Source organism: Anarhichas minor, unplaced genomic scaffold, assembly GCF_050575085.1.
Source record: "Anarhichas minor isolate MPS153535 unplaced genomic scaffold, ASM5057508v1 ptg000041l, whole genome shotgun sequence".
In the NCBI taxonomy this organism is placed as follows: Eukaryota; Metazoa; Chordata; class Actinopteri; order Perciformes; family Anarhichadidae; genus Anarhichas; species Anarhichas minor.
Genome location: NW_027466487.1, coordinates 712,502 through 728,986, shown reverse-complemented (window position 1 = coordinate 728,986; position 16,485 = coordinate 712,502). Strand labels below are relative to the sequence as shown.

The window sequence follows — 16,485 nt, the reverse complement described above, 5'->3', positions numbered from 1 at the left end:
TCTCAAATTTGATGGGATTTAAGGTGAATATTTCGCACGTGCCTTTTTAAGTACCCTCCTAAATGTGGATTCAATAGTGACTTTTTGTATGCGTTTCTTTGAGATCCAATGTTAATTAAAATGGACATGAGGTGGTTTCCAACTCATTGTGTCCGTTTGGACCCCGAAGACGGTATAAAATGAAATGTTAGGCTGTCATGGAGCATAATGCTGTTATAATATGAAGTTAATGCGGGGAGAAAGCCTCCACGCAGTCATCATTGAGACTTTTATGTTATGTAATTATTTTACATGTATGCAGTTATCTTACTGAAACGTAGAAACGGTAATAAAGCTAATGCAAACAGCTGATGTGTAGTCCACCTACTAGGACCATGTTTCCTGAGCACTGAAATGAAGAAGCATTCGTTTGAACCCAATTGTGTGTGAATGAACACAATAGTTTGACTCGTTCGTCCAGAAGAGGTCGGCATTTCAGAAGAACAAAACCATCAAACAGCTTACGAAGATTTAATGTACATTTATTCTTACCACGTGGAACATATAGTATAAAGATTTCATACTGAATAAATGATATTCATTGAGCCAAAAAACGGAAAGGGAGGAATTTACATGTTGTCTTAGCTACATAGTCTGAAATACAAATATGCAGAATCCATGACTGAAGAAAAATTGTCAAATGTGTACTTCATCTAGTTTATTTTTGTTGTACCAGGAGATAACAGGTTTGAGCCGTGTCTGTCGTACTACGGATCTGTGGAGAGACCAGAGGTGTGGGTCGAATCGGTGGGGACCAAACTCGCGTCAGCCTCAATCCCTCACCAATAACAAGTGTGAGAATAGTGACACAGACAGAGACAGACACAGAGAAAGGAAGTGTAATGTACAACATTATATATACACCACAGCAAAGCTGTATTTGAAGTTGAAAACCAGTCCTAAGAGGTGATTTCTTTTCATAAGGGTATTCATACAATCAAGGGATAAGAGGAGGTAAGGGTGTTGTAGGTTCTTGATACTTTGGGGAAGAAAGCCATTTTCTGTTGAACACCAAACTAAAAATGACCTCAAAACTCTAGAAGAGCTGCATCTTCTGCTTCTGTGTGAAACGTGTGTTTACAGAATGCTTACACTCAAGAGCAGTACGGTACAGAAAATGTCCTACAATCTACTGCACACTGCACAGGCCTCCCCGGTGAAGGTGTCTATTGACAGCACTTAGTCTACTGTCGGGCTGACTGGTGAAAATCCAACTACAGCAACTATAACCAGTAGGCCACTTGTCAGTCTGCTTCACCTCCGAACTTCAACCAGTTACAGACTCATTGTGCCCTCGAGGGGAGAGCTAGGGCACACTGTGTCTCCCAAACTCACTGTAAACGAGACAGCAACTTTGGTTACAGTTTTTGTTTTTCAGCTATTTATTTATTTATTCATTTATTTATCTTTATTTAAAAAGTACTTTTTCCCCCCAAGTGCAGAACAGTCTCCCAAACGTGGCGCTCTACTCTGTGTCGTCCAGTTGGCGTTCATGTTACAAGTAGTGTCACTATGCGGGCGTCTCTCTCTGGTTTGTAATCCACCACAGCTCTGCGATTACCCTCCTCGAGCAGGGACGGCCTGGGGAGGGCTCAGAGAATGGGAGTCCGATGGATTTTCATAAATTAAACACAGTCACTTGAACTTTCCTTGCCCTGTTACACACAAGCCGGGTTTTCCAGGGAAGAGGGGGAATGGGGGATTAAAAACCCCAAAATGTGGAGCCACGGCTCCCTACAGCTGTCATGACTGGCCAACCAAAAAAAGTACATCACAGATAACATGAGAAACCAGCGAGTTCATTAGGGGAGACACTGAAAGGTCAAGGAGTCGGGACTCTTGTAGTGTGAACTCTGAGTGGTTGTCCTCCACCTTGGCTAAGGCGTGCAGAGCCCGGGCCGCTCGCCGCATCATGTCCGGGCTTGTGGGCTCGAAGTGCATCCCCTGTAGGTGTAGTAGAGAGCTCTGGCTCTGCTGGAGCTGCGTGGCAGCCAGGCTATCCTCCAAGAAGCCCAGCAGGTTGCCCACACTTCCTTTCTGAACGGCGATCGCTCGGGCCGCCACGGTATCACCCTGGGCCAGGTTGGCCAGCAGGACCACAGCCATCTCCCTGCAGACCGCCACCTTCCTGTCCCCAATCAGCCGCACCAGGTTCCCGTATAGCTTCTCCAACCGACTGAATGGCGGAGTGGCCAAGATGAGGTCCACATTGTTGTCTTGGATGCTCAGTTTGCTTAGCGTCTCCAGGACCAGTCTCTGGGGTGACAAAGCACTGTGGGGGCCTACGGTGGGGAAGGGGTCCTGGGCCTCCGCTGATGGGCAGACGGCCCAGTGGAGGAGACCATCCAACAGAGGCAAGCAGATGCTCTCGGGGTAGATGGAGAGGTCCAGTTGGCCCGAGATGTTCGCCAAAGTGACCAGCGTGTTCTCCCTCAGGAGCTCCAAGCAGTCCCACCACCACTCATCCCTTTGGCCCATTCCCTCTTCTGAATCCTCGTCTTTCTCGTAGGTGAGGGGAGCTTGTTTGCGCTCGGGGTGCCTGTGGTGGAGCAGGATCAGGCGTCCCAGTAGCAGCAGCAGCCCTGGATGTTTGGACATCTCGTGGTCATTGCCCGGCACAAAGGAGAGGCTGCGGACAATGTTGGAGACACAAATGCAGCGGCGGGCTAAAGAATCCTGCCAGTTAGCCAGCGCAATGAGCGGCCCTTCATCTTTGCTGTGAGGCTCGTCCTCCAGGATGACGCCGGTCTGCTGCGCCCGCGGGGTTAAAACACTGTCGAGGGAAGGAATGGGTCCGTTACTCTCCTGGTGACTTTCATCGACTTTATCAACCGTCTTTGTCTCAGAATCCGTTTTCCTCTCCTCCTCACTGCTGAGGGAGGGGCTGGCCTTCTCTGAGGAAGAGGTCTCTTCTTCCTCTTGATTCTTCTTTTTCTCTCCCTCGGTTGGCAAACAGTTTTCCAGACACACTTCTTCTGGGACTCGTCTCTTCAGCAGACTTGAGGGCACAGATATCCGCGCTCGTGGTTCCAAGAAGTCTTTGCGTGGTTCAAAGTGAGTCTGGATGTGGTCTGTTGAGTCTCCCCCTCCAGCGCTCCAATGAAGTAACCCGCTGTCAAACTCTTGCAGTTTGCCGTGATTATTGGACTGGCCGGTCGCAAATGGGTCTTTCTTTCGTACCACTTTGAGGGGATACTTGTCAAACTTGCTGGCCTGTTTGGGTCTCTCATGGGCAGCTAGGGATTGCAATGAGCCGGTCTGGTCAGAGGAAGAACCCTTGCTCTTCCTCTCCTCATCCTCCATCTTCTCATCTTGACCCCGAGACTCGGAGCACTGCTGTTGCTCTTCCTCCTCTTTTACATGAGCTGGCCCCTCCGTTTCTTGTTCCTCGTCTTCTTCGTCATCCCCTTCCTCTTGTTCCACGTCTTCAGCCCCCAGATCCTCTTCCTCCGTGCTGTCCCAGTCTCGTTTCAAGGCATCGGGATCGAGTAGTGTCCTCTGGCCAGGGTCTCCCACCTCATACTCCCGCAGGATGCCAAAGATTTCAATGAGACAGCGTCTGAAATACTCAACCACCAACTCTAGTAGGCCAGGCAACTGAAGAAAGAACACAGATATTTAAAAAAATATTAGACATCATCACTACGCATAGTGTATCGTTATAAACAGTCATTAAGGGCTCAATGTTAAGTCTCACCGTGTTGAGCTCAAAGGTGGAAATACTGTTGTCGTCATACAGGAGAATGTTGATGGTATCTAAGGCCCACGTACTCTCAGCCAACATACCAGACTTTAATGACATCATGACTCTCCAGGCCTCCGGGGTTCCTAAGACGAACACAAATGATACCCTCTTAGCAACAACTTAAAACAATATAGCTGGACGAAGCAGCATTAGGCGGCAAATAAGTTAAACATCTATAACCTATAGTCGTACCGATTTCTTTCACGGTGAGTCTCCGACGTGGTTTCAGGACAGGGTGGGACGCTTCTATAGAGCCTGGGGGAAAAGGCATGTCTCGCCTTATGAGAGGCGACTGCACCGGAGCGGGTACTATGTGAGATGCAGGCACTGGGGGGCCGGCCTTCTGCATCTTCATTACTCCCTGCATATAGGGAGATTTATTAGGCGATGTCCTGCTGTCCATGGGGCGGGGCATGGAGGCCGGGCTGGACACCTGTGGAATGTGGTTCTGTACTCCCTGAAGGGGCTGGTAGGTGGACTGTACTGAACGAGGCATAGGTTGCCCGGGCCCAGCTGGACCATAAGGAGGCTGCCGCGGGCCCATCTGACCCCCCCACTGGCCATCGTGATTCATGCGCTGTTCTGATGACATCATCTCCTCTGGGCGGTTCATGCCAGGGTAACCGGGTCCTTGGGGTGGGCCCCCAGGGCCACCCGGCCGGCTGGGGTAGTTCTGATAGTTCATGTCTCGCGGCCCCTGCCACATACCTGCCTGAGGTCCCTCGGGGCCTGGCTGCATCATCTGAGGGGGCATGTTGGGCTGAGCGTTGGGCCCCGGCGTTACCTGCATACGTTCACGGCCGAAGGGGAAGGGAAACTGATTGCCGGGGCCAGGTGGACGGCGATCAGCGCCGGGGAAGGGCCCAGTGCCGCTGTACTGATTGTACGGCTCCTGCTGTCCTGAAGAGGGTGCAGGGGCCCCTCCTTGCTGTTGCGGCTGCGGTGGTTGTTGTCCACCATGGAAGGGCCCAGTGTACTCCGTCTCATGACGTTTTGCTGGAGGATAACCCCCTTCCACAGGACGCTTGTAACTCTACACGTCAAAAAGGAACAGGGAGAGACAAGTATTTAACACAATTGTTAATACAAATGTAAGAATGAATACATAATGTTCATAACAGTGTCAACAGTCAAAGAAGAGAAGATAAACAAAGCGAATACAGTGAGAGCTAGTGTGGTGAAGGATCCCTGACCTGTTGTTGTTGTGGGTACATTCCAGGCTGCTGATTTGGATAGGAGCCTGTAGGGGGCGTTCCCTGTCCAGCATACTGATTACCATAGGAATCATGCCTGCACACATTAAGCCTCGTCAGTTTGAACATTAAAACATTATGCATCTCTAACTCACTGGATTGAGTCATGGTCATACACACAGTCAACATCAATGCTCATTATAGTGATGAATTTGTGACCGAAAAACATCCAGGGCTTCTTTTTGTTTACAGCTTCACACTCAAAACACTTAATTACATCATATTAAATTAACTAACTAAATTTCAAATTGAGAGTACATTTCAACCGTGCTTACATCACCACACCCACATACAATAAGCCCAAACCAAAGAGCTGTGAAGACAGAGATATTGAGTGAATATTTCACCCGTGAAGGACAGCAACAAAATTGTAATGTTTATTACTGTTAGTGTTATTTTGTCACAAATAATAAATATTGAAATAACGTAAAAATTGCATTGTGTCCAACTACATTGTACAGTAAGAGAACAGAACTGAAGGTTAGATGTTTTATATGAAGAATGAACAGTTTCCCTTTGACAGCAGCTTCAAGCTTAGCGATAAGTGCAACGTGAACTGACCGTGGCTGCTGTGGTGGGAAGCGATTTGGCGAATACATCCCAGCGTCGGCGTTGGCAGGTATCATCGGGTTTGGCTGAGGAGCACCGGTTCCCATGTTGCCCTCTGGGCCCATTCCTTGCTCCGATCTGATTAAACTACAACAACACACCCGGTAAGCTTTTTTTCCACATTTTGTTGCGAACAGATTAACAAATTATGCTAGAGCTCATAAAATAAACAACAAGAGAATAAACCAAGGTTACGATCATGAACATGAATACGTTGGTTGCAATTAAATATCAGCTACTCGTCAAAATATAATTGATACATTTTTTTATCTGGCTCATAAGCCTGCGACTACTACCAGTCATGTAAGCAGGCAATCGGTCAGTTTACAACTTTTTATTTCCGTTAGGATTTGTCAGAGCAGCACAAATCCAGTGCACAACCCTTCTTCTGTCACAAAATGAAACAACAAATAGGATACATGGTTGTACCACAGTCTAAACGTATCTTTTAAAACATTTTCAGACATGTTTGACTGAATTTGAAGATTGTATTTGGTTTTGGTGTCCATTTGGTAACATTACTGTCGATCCCTGGCAGTACATCATCGACTCAATTACCAATTCCCATGCATTTCAATTTCAATCAAATAATATTTAAAAAATTCAGCTTTAGAGATCCTTTTCTTGACCTGCACTTTGAGGTGTGACTGATCATAAGAATAGCTGCCGGATACAATAAACAGTGTTCAATGACCTTGAAGATGCTGTCTCCTATTCGACGATTCTTACCTCCTGTCGTAGCCTGGTCCATAGGGAAACTGCTGTCTGGGCCCCATTGGCATCGTGCCCATGGCCCCAGGCGGTCCTCTGTTGAATGGAGGCTGCTGCTGTGGCGGCTGCTGCTGCTGTTGTTGTGGCGGTTGCTGCTGCTGTTGTTGTGGCGGTTGCTGCTGCTGTTGTTGGTCGCCCACCCCGCTGGTAGGGCCCGGGTTAGCAGGTAGAAAGTGCTCCCCGACTGGAAATGCATTCAGAATTAAAGTCCATTAGGAGCTGACTAACTGAACGGGTAATTAAGGAAGTACTTTAGATTCTAGGATAACATAATCCATTCAGTGTGCCCACCTTTCCGCATGTTACCAAAGGGGTCCTTGTTGGGTTCGTAGGTGCCCATGCGCCCCTGCATGTCTGGCGTGTTCATGCCTGGCTGATAGGCGGAGTTGGGCGTCACGTTCTTCCGAGGGAAAGCAGGGTCACTTCCGTCAGAGAAGGGGTCCTGCAGGTTAACGCTGCTCCTAGAGAGAAGCAGGGGTGAGGGGGAGGGGGAATTAGGAGATAAGTGGGAGAGACAGACGGAAAGGCAAGAACAAAATTAGTTTATCAAATCAAAATGTCTTTCAGAATCAAATGGCAAAACCAGAGGTTGTTTAACGACAGTCACCTGGACCCGGGTGGCATGGGGGGCATCTGGGTATGAGGAGTGGAGGCTGGGGTGGGAGGCTTTAGGTCCCCCCCCTCGGCCATGGAGCTGCTGGTGGACTGGGGTGTCTGAGGGCCCTGCAGAGAGCCTGACCCAGCTGTGGAGCAGAGGGACGCTTCAGTTTGAAACAAGAGAGGAGCAGACAGACATGGAACATGACTTTAATGACACTCAAACACAGCAAGTTGTGCATGTTTGTTGATTTCAAAGTGCGTGCATGTGGTTTACTGAATTGGTACTCTACTTAAAAACGTGTTGAAGGATTACATGAGTAGCGCTCTAACCTGGAGAGGGTGGCTGGACCTTGGCAGCTTGGCTCTTTTTGTTGTCTGTAAAAATCTCAGGAGGAGGGTCCTCACCACGCTCGATTTTGCACTCGAAGGCGTACAGACACTGGATGTACTGTTTCTTCAAAGAACTGGCGGCACTGCTGGATGTACCCACATTCAGGGAAGTGGCCAGATCACGCCATTTCTTATTCTTACTCACCTGGGGGCCGAACAAACAAGACAATTGTTTTTAGAATAGAGATTACAATAGGGGAATTTGGACTTGGAATTTTGGACTTAGATTATAATATTAACCTGTGCCATGCTTCCGATCTCTTTGACTGACATATAGAGCCGGAAAAGATCGAGGGGTTTGCGTCCCACAGCGGGCAGGTTGGTCAGGCCCATGGCCTTCTCTTCAATGAAGGCCAAAAATCGGTCCACCCACATCTTCCTTTCAGGCTCTGGTCCCAACTCATACAAACGTGTTATCTTTTCATTGGTTGTGGTGGAAGAGTTGGACTTCTGTATTGTGCAAGATTTTAAAAAAATGAACCCAAGTGCAACTTCAAAAGTGTTCAGACTTTCAAAGACTTTCAAAAATACTGTTGTTACAACATGTAGTAGACGGGTTACCTTCGGTTTGGGCTCTGGCTTCGGGGTTACACTCCCATCTACTTTGTTATTCATCTTATTGTTCACCTCTGGACTGGGGGCCATACCTAGACACAATAACAGGGATTGGATTCAGCTGTGAAATGACCACATTGAGAAGAGAACAAAGCTGGGTGTGGTTATCTCTGTACAACTTACCACTGGAGTTATTGGCCATGTTTGGCCCCATAGGATAGGGTGATCCACCTTGAGTGTTCATCATTCCAGGCATGTTGTTCATGGGCGGGCCATAGGGTGGGCCGGAGCCCATCATGCCTGGAGTCATGTTAGGGTAACCAGGCATCCTGGACGGAGGAGAAAATAAAAGGAGCATTTAGTAGTCATAAAAAACAAAGTATGGTACAGGTATCTCTTGCTCAAGCATAAGTGAGAATCAGAGGTCTTGTGTGAGGTAAATAAAAGGTTGGCACTTGAGGATCCATCATTAACCAACCTGTTGTGCATGGAGTTGGTGGCAGGGTGCTGCATGGCAGTGGGGTCCTGGGGCTTTCTGTTCATGCCCGGAGGAGGACCCATTCCTGAGCCTACCTGGGGTGGCATGTTGCCCATGTTCGGAGGCATGTTCGGAGGCATGTTCGGACCCATGCTGGGGCCCATATTTGGACCCATATTGGGGCCATAGGGGCGTGCTCCCATTTGATTAGGAGGCATCCTTCCCGGGGGCATGCCAGCATATGGCGGTCCCCCACCCTGTCCTCCCATGGAGTTCATTGGGCCTATGCCCGGCCCTGTGTAGTTTGCGTTGGGCATGTTGCTATAACCAGGTTGTCGGGGATAACCTAAGGATGACATTATAGTAAAACATATTCAGGTAAAGTAATCACTTGGCTTTCACTGTAAACGGGTCTGATAAAAGTCACTGCAACACAGAGCTTATTTGTGTTGAGCAATAAAATGTAATCGTTATAGCTGCCGTGTTTTCCTTTAGAGCCGTGTGAGGCAGACTGTTTCCCTACAGTGTGCTAGCAGGAAGAGCTATGCACCCTGAGCAACAAGCCTTCGTCACAGTCTCAGCTCTACTGACAGGAGGCTCTGCTACGTCAGCTGACTCTCTGCTTCACAGCTATAAATAGCTGCCACAGAGTCAGAGGGAGAGACCAACGGTAGCATGGTATTCCTATGAGGCAGGGGAGATATATTCCATAGGTTTGTCTAACGGGATATGCACAAGAGCAAACATCCCAAACGGACAATAAATTAAGTGGAACGCCTTTAGAAACCAAAACCTGAGCCGTACAAATGTAGCCTATAGAAGCCATTTCACAATCAATCTTTTCACATCTGATCAGAATTTATAAACTTACTAAATCTCTCTCTCTACAAGTAAAACCATAACAATGAGAAAGTGCACACCTTGGGGGCCATATTGTCCTCCCTGTTGTCCGTAGCCACCCATTGAGTTGTTCTGCTGATATGGGCCCATCGCAGGGTGCATCTGTCCCCCGGAGGACTGGCGAGGAGACAGTGCAGAGGCTGACTGGGGGGAGCCATAAGGGGGCATCTGAGGGTTTCTCTGCATAAACCCTGGAAGTCGCCAAGAAAGAGGGACATAGTGGTCAGACTCGGATGCTTTGGCAAACACTCTTGACATGTTCATATAATGAACACTTTGGCTGCAGCATACCTCTGTCCTGGGCCATAGGAGACTGACTCATTGCAGGATGTAGACTCCCATCTGACAGCACACTTGATGGCCTCGGAGGCATCTGGGGCCCTAAACAATAATATGCAAATTAAGTTAGTGAGGGCTCAAAAAGGGTTCAATACAAGTACTGAGTTTCAAGTCACTGGGGATATAAAAACAGGGCAGGTGATGCAAATATGGTATTTGTAAGTATTCGGCTCAGTGTTTTGGTCAGACTTTCTACCCATTCTCAAAGCTTTATGTAACGTTTCAACCCCGCTGGCCCAACAAATGCATGTTTTGTTGATGACCACAGTGCAACCAACAGAACCTAAATACATTTTAAGTGCAGCTGAGACCCCGAGATGATGGAAGAAACCAAAAAGGAGTTTGTTTGATGATGAAAATGAGAAACGTTTTCAGTGGATCTATGTTTTTTTCTAACTTTACAGATACTAAATCAGTTAAACGATATTCAACTATGATAGTAATAGTTTTGTTATCATGACCTACAGCACAAATCATTGGGTGTCTAGATCACAAGTGTCAGAAATTGTTAGTAATCATAGGTGCACCAGTGTGAGAGTGACCTGGCATGTTGGCGGGCGACAGCGGTCCTGTGCGGGGTGTGCTGGCGCCGGCAGGAGAGCCGGCTGGCGAAGGCGAGGGCCCCCGGATGCCTGGCAGGTGGGGAGACGTGTGGGGAGAGAAGGGCGACTGTGGCTGGTTGCTCTGCTCACCCTGGCCGCTCGACACGCCCGACGTGCTCACACCGGGACTCAGGGCCCCCTCTGTGCCTGTAGGCAGGTCATCAATGGACCCCGACAGGTCCTGAAAACACGCACAAGAAGAGCAGAAATTGAGTCAACACACATGGTATTCAAAAAAAATTATTACAATTTTACAAATTCAGCTCTTGTGTATTTTGATACAGACAATATTTTGCACAATTATTATAGTACTATAATGTTAATTTCACACACTGTATTATTAGCGAGTTGCAATTTCTTCTCCATTGTTTAGATAACAGAGGCACACATACAAATACTACCTACACACACACACACACACACACACACACACACACAGAGGCCCTAGTCCATATTTATCTTTTTCAAAGAAAAAAATAAAATGAGTGTGCATTAGTGCCAGGGGTTGTCATGGTTACCGTGGATTGTAGGATGCGAGCTGAGTCAGCATGTTGCAGCAGCCCTGCCATGTAATTTCAATACACAAACAAACTCTCTTGTATTCGTTTAAGATGTACTTATTCACACGGCACCTTTTCCAAATAGCCATCTCTCAACAGCCACCAATGTGCTGCAGACACACAGAGTCTCAAACCATCGAGGGACAGAAAGCACAGCAGCCACACACACACATGCAGCAAAGGGAACGCTTTCGAAACATTGATACCAGACACGTACTGGGGGGGGGGATTGTGAATGTAATGCGTCTCAGATCGTCATATATTTGATAAGTAGTCAAATAGTTATGTTGTGACTACAAATACTACTGGACATAAATAGAAACTTAGCTCTCTTACTCGAGGGGGGAAAGAAAAAAACCGGTGGGAAAAGGCTTTTTATGTTCCAGCAGTGATATAACAAGCAACTGACCGGGAGGCTGGAGGGGCGGCCTTGACTGTCCTCTGTGCCAGACTTAGGCTGAGTGGATGGAGGGGTGTTTGACTGAAATGAGTCCTGGGATACCTCCTAAAAGACATCAGAACATATGCCTAAATATACTGCCGGAGTCACATGCATGTGAACACACACACACACACACACACACACACACACACACACACACACACACACAGAAATATAACCCCAGACTGAGGGTTGTACCTGCTGTTGTGGAGGAGGAAAGCGCTGATAAGGTGATTGCTGTGCTTGCTGCTGCTGCTGTTGTTGTTGTTGTTGTTGCTGCTGCTGTTGCTGCTGTTGTTGTTGTTGTTGTTGTTGTTGTTGTTGCTGCTGCTGCTGTTGTTGCTGCTGCTGCTGTTGTTGTTGCTGCTGCTGCTGCTGCGCGTTCGGCGGGTACGCTGCAGGTTGGCCCTGTGGATGTTGGCTGTGTCCCGGTGGCTGCTGTGGAGGCTGAGACTGTGGCTGCTGTAGCTGTGAGGGGGGCTGCTGAGGCCCCTGTGTGGCTCCTGGGTAGTTGGACTGGCCCTGTGATCCAGGGGGTTCCTGGGAACTTGGCTGCGGCGCCTGACTGGGAGGACCCTGCTGCTGGGCGTAGAGAGACTGGCCAGACTGCGGGGCTGGGGCTTGGGAATAGGGGGGTTGAGACTGTGGAGGCCCTTGGGGAGGGCCTGCCAGTGGCCCCTGAGACTGTGGGGGCATGTGGGGCTGCTGATAGGGCTGTCCTCCTTGGGTGTGTGGAGCAGAAGTCGGCGGAGGGTGGGTTTGCCCCGGGTAAGGTGTCGGGCCACCCTGTTGCCCAGCTGGGGGCTGGGAGTAGGGGGTTTGCTGCTGGCTTGGGTGAGGAGTCTGGCCCGGCTGGCCGTAATATGGTGCCTGGCCCTGAGAGCCATAGGCTCCTGGTCCCTGCTGTCCATAAGATCCCATCTACACAGAATACACAAAAACAACAAAGACTTCAAACCAACCCCAAAAAAACACAAATACTGATCAAAATGAAGACACTGGGGGCTTATTTCTGAATAAGATAAATCGTGTGAAATACCTGTGGACCATACGGCATGCTACTCATGCCACCGGGGGAACGTCCTTGCATTCCCACTGGGAATCGCTGAGGACCTGGAGGGCCATAAACCTGGCCAGGGTAACCAGGCCCCTGTTGTGGACCTGCTGGAGGCCCTTGCTGCGGCTGTTGACTGTATGGACTGCCTGCTCCATATGCTTGACCTCTCATTTTTCCCATTGGGTCCATAGGACCAGGTGGCTGGACCTGGTAAAAAGAAAAATGGGGAAAATACATGAAGTCAACAACCAGAGAGCATAGGAGAACTATGCTCTCTGGCAAGTGATACAACTGACACACAGCCTCCCTCTTTCCTATGCAACTGTATTAGGCCAGTACAGTGTGTCCACAAAACACTTGGCTGCAGTGTGCAACTTTTGCAATACTTAAAGTGTAAAAACAAACTTCAATGAATGGGTAAATTGTGCTTTTTTTTCCCCACCTTAATTCCCACGGTCATTACCCTGATTTTTTTTCACCTCACTTTGCCATAGTTTCAGAAGTCAACAGAGCTATATATATCTACTTTCGAATGGAGGGCAGGCTGCCCAATCTTAAACATATCCCAGCTGTGCTCCTGTTTTGAGTCTGGTCCAAGTAGGTTTTTTTCCCCCCGGAGAAGGCATTCTGGCTCTGAATGAATGACACCAGAATTGAACGAAGTACTTTCCGCAACAGCAGGAGTGTGCAAAAATGCACAGGAGCATACTCTTGTCTATAAGCCAACCGTTAGTACGAACATTCTTTCTCGGGTAAAAACTAGGTGCGTCTAAATCGTCCACGTGGGACTTCCATTTCGGATCCAATTATTCCCTCACCTCCACCAAAATGATTTGGCACTGAAAGGTGGGGAATTCTATCATCATTTAGACATGAGAGCGTCTACTTGAAAACTGAAAGTATCCCCTCACATCAAGTGAATTCCCACTGGTGCACTTTGCCGAGAGGAGCGTCCTCAGCTTAACAAAAGCCCTTTACAAATAGTATGCAAAAGGCCTTACCTGACATTTTGCAGATCCAAGATAATGAAGTAAAATAAATAAGAGCAGCACATGGCTAATCTGCATAAGACAGAGAGGAAACTCCCTTGGCCAGTGAGAGATGAGGTCTGCCTTCTGATTGGCTTGGGGGGAGGATTGGGGGGAATTCTTTGCAGTCACACAGTCAAACTTGTGTGGCATGCCAGACACAGCAGCAGCACACACACACACGCATCCTCACAGACAGAAGTCATTTCTGCCTTTTGCTACTGTGTAGCAAGTTATAATATGAAACAAAGATGTCTCATAATCTGTAATGTGTGAACATAGATAGTGCTGTGTAAATAAATAACCATATTGATAGAAGATGGTAGTAAAGATCAGCAGATGTCTTAAGTCACTATGTTGTAAACATTTAATGACTGTAGTAATGCTGGTGTGCATTTTTTTATTTGTATTTGTTACAAATAACATGTACACTCTATGTATCATATATAATGATGCAGAGCACAGTTAGCTATGAGTTCACACATTATCCATCAACCGTGCTGCATGCATGTTAGAACAAACGGCTAATAATTCTCATGCGGGGAAATATTTGCCAAAAGATCAAATAAAACTAAAAATATTACCCATGACCCACTTGCTCCCACACTAGAGGTGTTGGTTAAGTATGGAGCAGAGACAGCTCTGGTGACCCCGTGGGTGAATTAATTATGCGTGTTCTTATCAGCTACTGTTGCCTTGAATCACATGTAATTAGAAATGGCCATGAGCAGCGGATGAGCAGCCAATCAGATTTCAGCTAGCATGTCAACCAAAGACCAACTATCTCCTGGCTTTGACAGCAGGATTTTACCTCCACAATTCAAATCCCAGTGCAAACTGCAATCTGCAGTCACTCACTCGTATGGCTGAGCTGGCTGTTTACAGGCAACATGCATGGGGGAGCCGAGCAGCTTTTCAGCACAGGGAAACCCATTTAATTAAAATATGATAAAAGTGTAACTATTTACACCCTTCCATAATATCTTACACAACATTTTTTTGTGATTTAAACTGAACCCACGCGAGCCTATTTAACTAACCGTGAGCGGCTGATTCGACAGGCAACACATTCCTAATGTCGTAGCCACTAAATTATAGCTTCTCGAGCAGGAACACGATATAATCATGACTGTAAGCAACTATCACAAACTAATGTGCGTGTGAGAGAGAGAACAAGTTTCCATATATATATATACCGTATAGTATACGCACAGTAATGAGAAAATACGGTGTAAATTCAATAAATAACACGCATAGAGAAGCTATCATAGGGAGAAAAAACCAGCCGTTGCTCTTCGTTGAGTATTTTCGCCCCTTTTCAAAGTCGGGCCTTCTTGGCTCCCTGAACGTCCTTACATCGTTTCAACAACTTATATCTTATTCAAGCGAGACTTGTGTAGTGTTACATACATTTGTCTACGTATTTTAAACGATCATTATTTAACGGTCTGGTGTAAAGGAGAAAAAAACACACACGAGAGGCAGCCATTTTAGAGTCTTTGCGAACTAGTAGCAGACAATGGCTGGCCTGCTACGTTGTGAACTAGCTAGGAGGAAGGAAAGGTGACGTGCTAAAGCCCAAAACATGTTCCTGTAATAATGTGACTTTACCTGGCTTCTTACTAGCGTCTGCCCGGCACTTCCCGGGCTCAAAGGCGACGGGTGATGGCTTCTTTGTTGCCACCCCGGATTGCTCCCTCCATACAGCCCGCTAATGTCTGCTGGTCCCTTACTAGCTCCTTCTTGACTACTGTAGTCGTTAGTCGGGTAGTTTGGATATCCCCGCGTTGAGCTGGGGGAGGTTAGGAGCTTGTTGAGTGTCGGTGTGGATGTAGGTTGGGGGTTTCCAATGTTATATCTCTGGTTACTGTAAGATCCGGCCATCGCCGTGGGTCCTCCCGCTGGTGGCGGTTGCTGCTTTACGTTAGCTGGCTGCCCCCCAGCTGTCGGCGCCTGGGTACTGCGAGGGGAGTTCACGGCGTACGCCTGCCCGGGATAGGGAGTCCTGTTCGGGAACGGGTTGTAATTGTTAAACTGGTGGTTTGAAAAGCCATGCTCGTGTGAATTAGGTTGATACGGGTCCATCATGTTGCTCGACTGCACGACCGGACCCGCAGCTGCCATGCCAGGGCTTTGTTGTCCGCCATGTTGATGAAAAGGGGCCCGACCGTAGTGCTGATTATATCCGTACGAAGAGGGAGGAAACGCGGTGCCGTGGTGATGCACCAAACCGGGGTGGTTATTTCCCTCCGGTCCGACAGAGTCATTCTGGTTATTATTGTTAGCCCTGGGCGGGTTCCCATTCCCGTTCTTCATCTCAGGTTCCCCTCCTCCCCCTGCATTTCCACCGTCGGCCCCGTCCTGCAGATCCCCCCGGCCTGGCGATCCGCTGTCCAAGCCGGGCTGCGTTTTGTCTGACTGCTTCTCCCCCGGTACCGACTCGTCCTTGGGGTCTCGATCGGGCTTTTTGAGTTCGGAAGGCGGGCTAGTGTTAAGAGTGGCGACCTGAGCGGCCATGATATACCCCCCCACCCCACCACCAGCTCTCTCGCGAGTCAGTCACAATCAAAAGCTAGCATTGAATATAAATAATTGTTTATAACCATCTATCCTTGTGCCGATTCATTCCCACCCCTTATACCGGACCGAATCCGGCTGCCATCCCGGTTCCGGTTCCGTAAATGGGTTAGAAATAGGATGGACGCTCCATACAATGCGTAAAAAAAGCGACAGAAATTGTTGTGGGAGTTGTGTTACTGAGTCCGGGTAGAAGCAGGGAGCGAACCCAACCAACACGAGGCTCCGCTACATACAGCCATTTTACTGAGCCGCACGGTTGGCTGCAAAACACGAGCTGGCCCACTCCAATGCGGACTGGACTGTTTTTTTTCCCCCTTCTTCTTCATACAACCACATTGTCTTTAGCACTCATACATGGAATATTTTCTTCACACGAAGACAGTCTAATGTTCTCACAACTGAGTAATGTTGTGTTACCAACATAAGAACTATAGACTAAACCAACTCAAGATGCTGTGCGTTACAAATATATTAATATGCATGGTGCATTTCATTAGTGATCAGTACAGAGGTGAAGTAATTCATTCGTTTTATATA

At 47.9% G+C, this 16,485-nt stretch overlaps 1 protein-coding gene across 4 annotated transcripts; it reads right to left on the bottom strand.

Moving 5' to 3' along the window:
* Positions 1–505: 505 nt before the first annotated feature.
* On the bottom strand, positions 506–16,163 carry arid1aa (AT-rich interaction domain 1Aa). 4 transcript variants are annotated; one of them, XM_076109260.1, is made up of 20 exons: positions 14,980–16,163; positions 12,323–12,547; positions 11,482–12,204; positions 11,251–11,346; positions 10,222–10,462; positions 9,632–9,721; positions 9,361–9,531; positions 8,441–8,786; positions 8,146–8,291; positions 7,969–8,054; positions 7,648–7,857; positions 7,348–7,552; positions 7,025–7,178; positions 6,709–6,878; positions 6,376–6,601; positions 5,599–5,733; positions 4,978–5,074; positions 3,977–4,817; positions 3,737–3,867; positions 506–3,636 (listed from the first exon to the last, which is right to left on the bottom strand). In XM_076109260.1, the coding sequence occupies exons 1-20, from the start codon at positions 15,883–15,885 to the stop codon at positions 1,783–1,785; spliced, it is 7,053 nt and encodes a 2,350-aa protein (XP_075965375.1). In that variant the 5' UTR covers positions 15,886–16,163; the 3' UTR covers positions 506–1,782. The 4 variants fall into 4 exon arrangements, with proteins under 4 accessions (XP_075965375.1, XP_075965376.1, XP_075965377.1 ...); XM_076109261.1 differs by having other exon boundaries at positions 6,709–6,872; XM_076109262.1 differs by having other exon boundaries at positions 7,025–7,160.
* Between the last annotated feature and the right edge of the window lie 322 nt (positions 16,164–16,485).

What these genes read in the sequence shown, in the direction of transcription:
- arid1aa (XM_076109260.1), bottom strand. Translation starts at nt 15,885, where the DNA reads ATGGCCGCTCAGGTCGCCACTCTTAACACTAGCCCGCCTTCCGAACTC. An exon ending in CCCATGCCACCCGGGTCCAG is followed by an intron (nt 6,879 to 7,024) that starts GTGACTGTCGTT and finishes GCTTCTCTCTAG; the next exon opens with GAGCAGCGTTAACCTGCAGG. An exon ending in TGTACCCACAACAACAACAG is followed by an intron (nt 4,818 to 4,977) that starts GTCAGGGATCCT and finishes TTTGACGTGTAG; the next exon opens with AGTTACAAGCGTCCTGTGGA.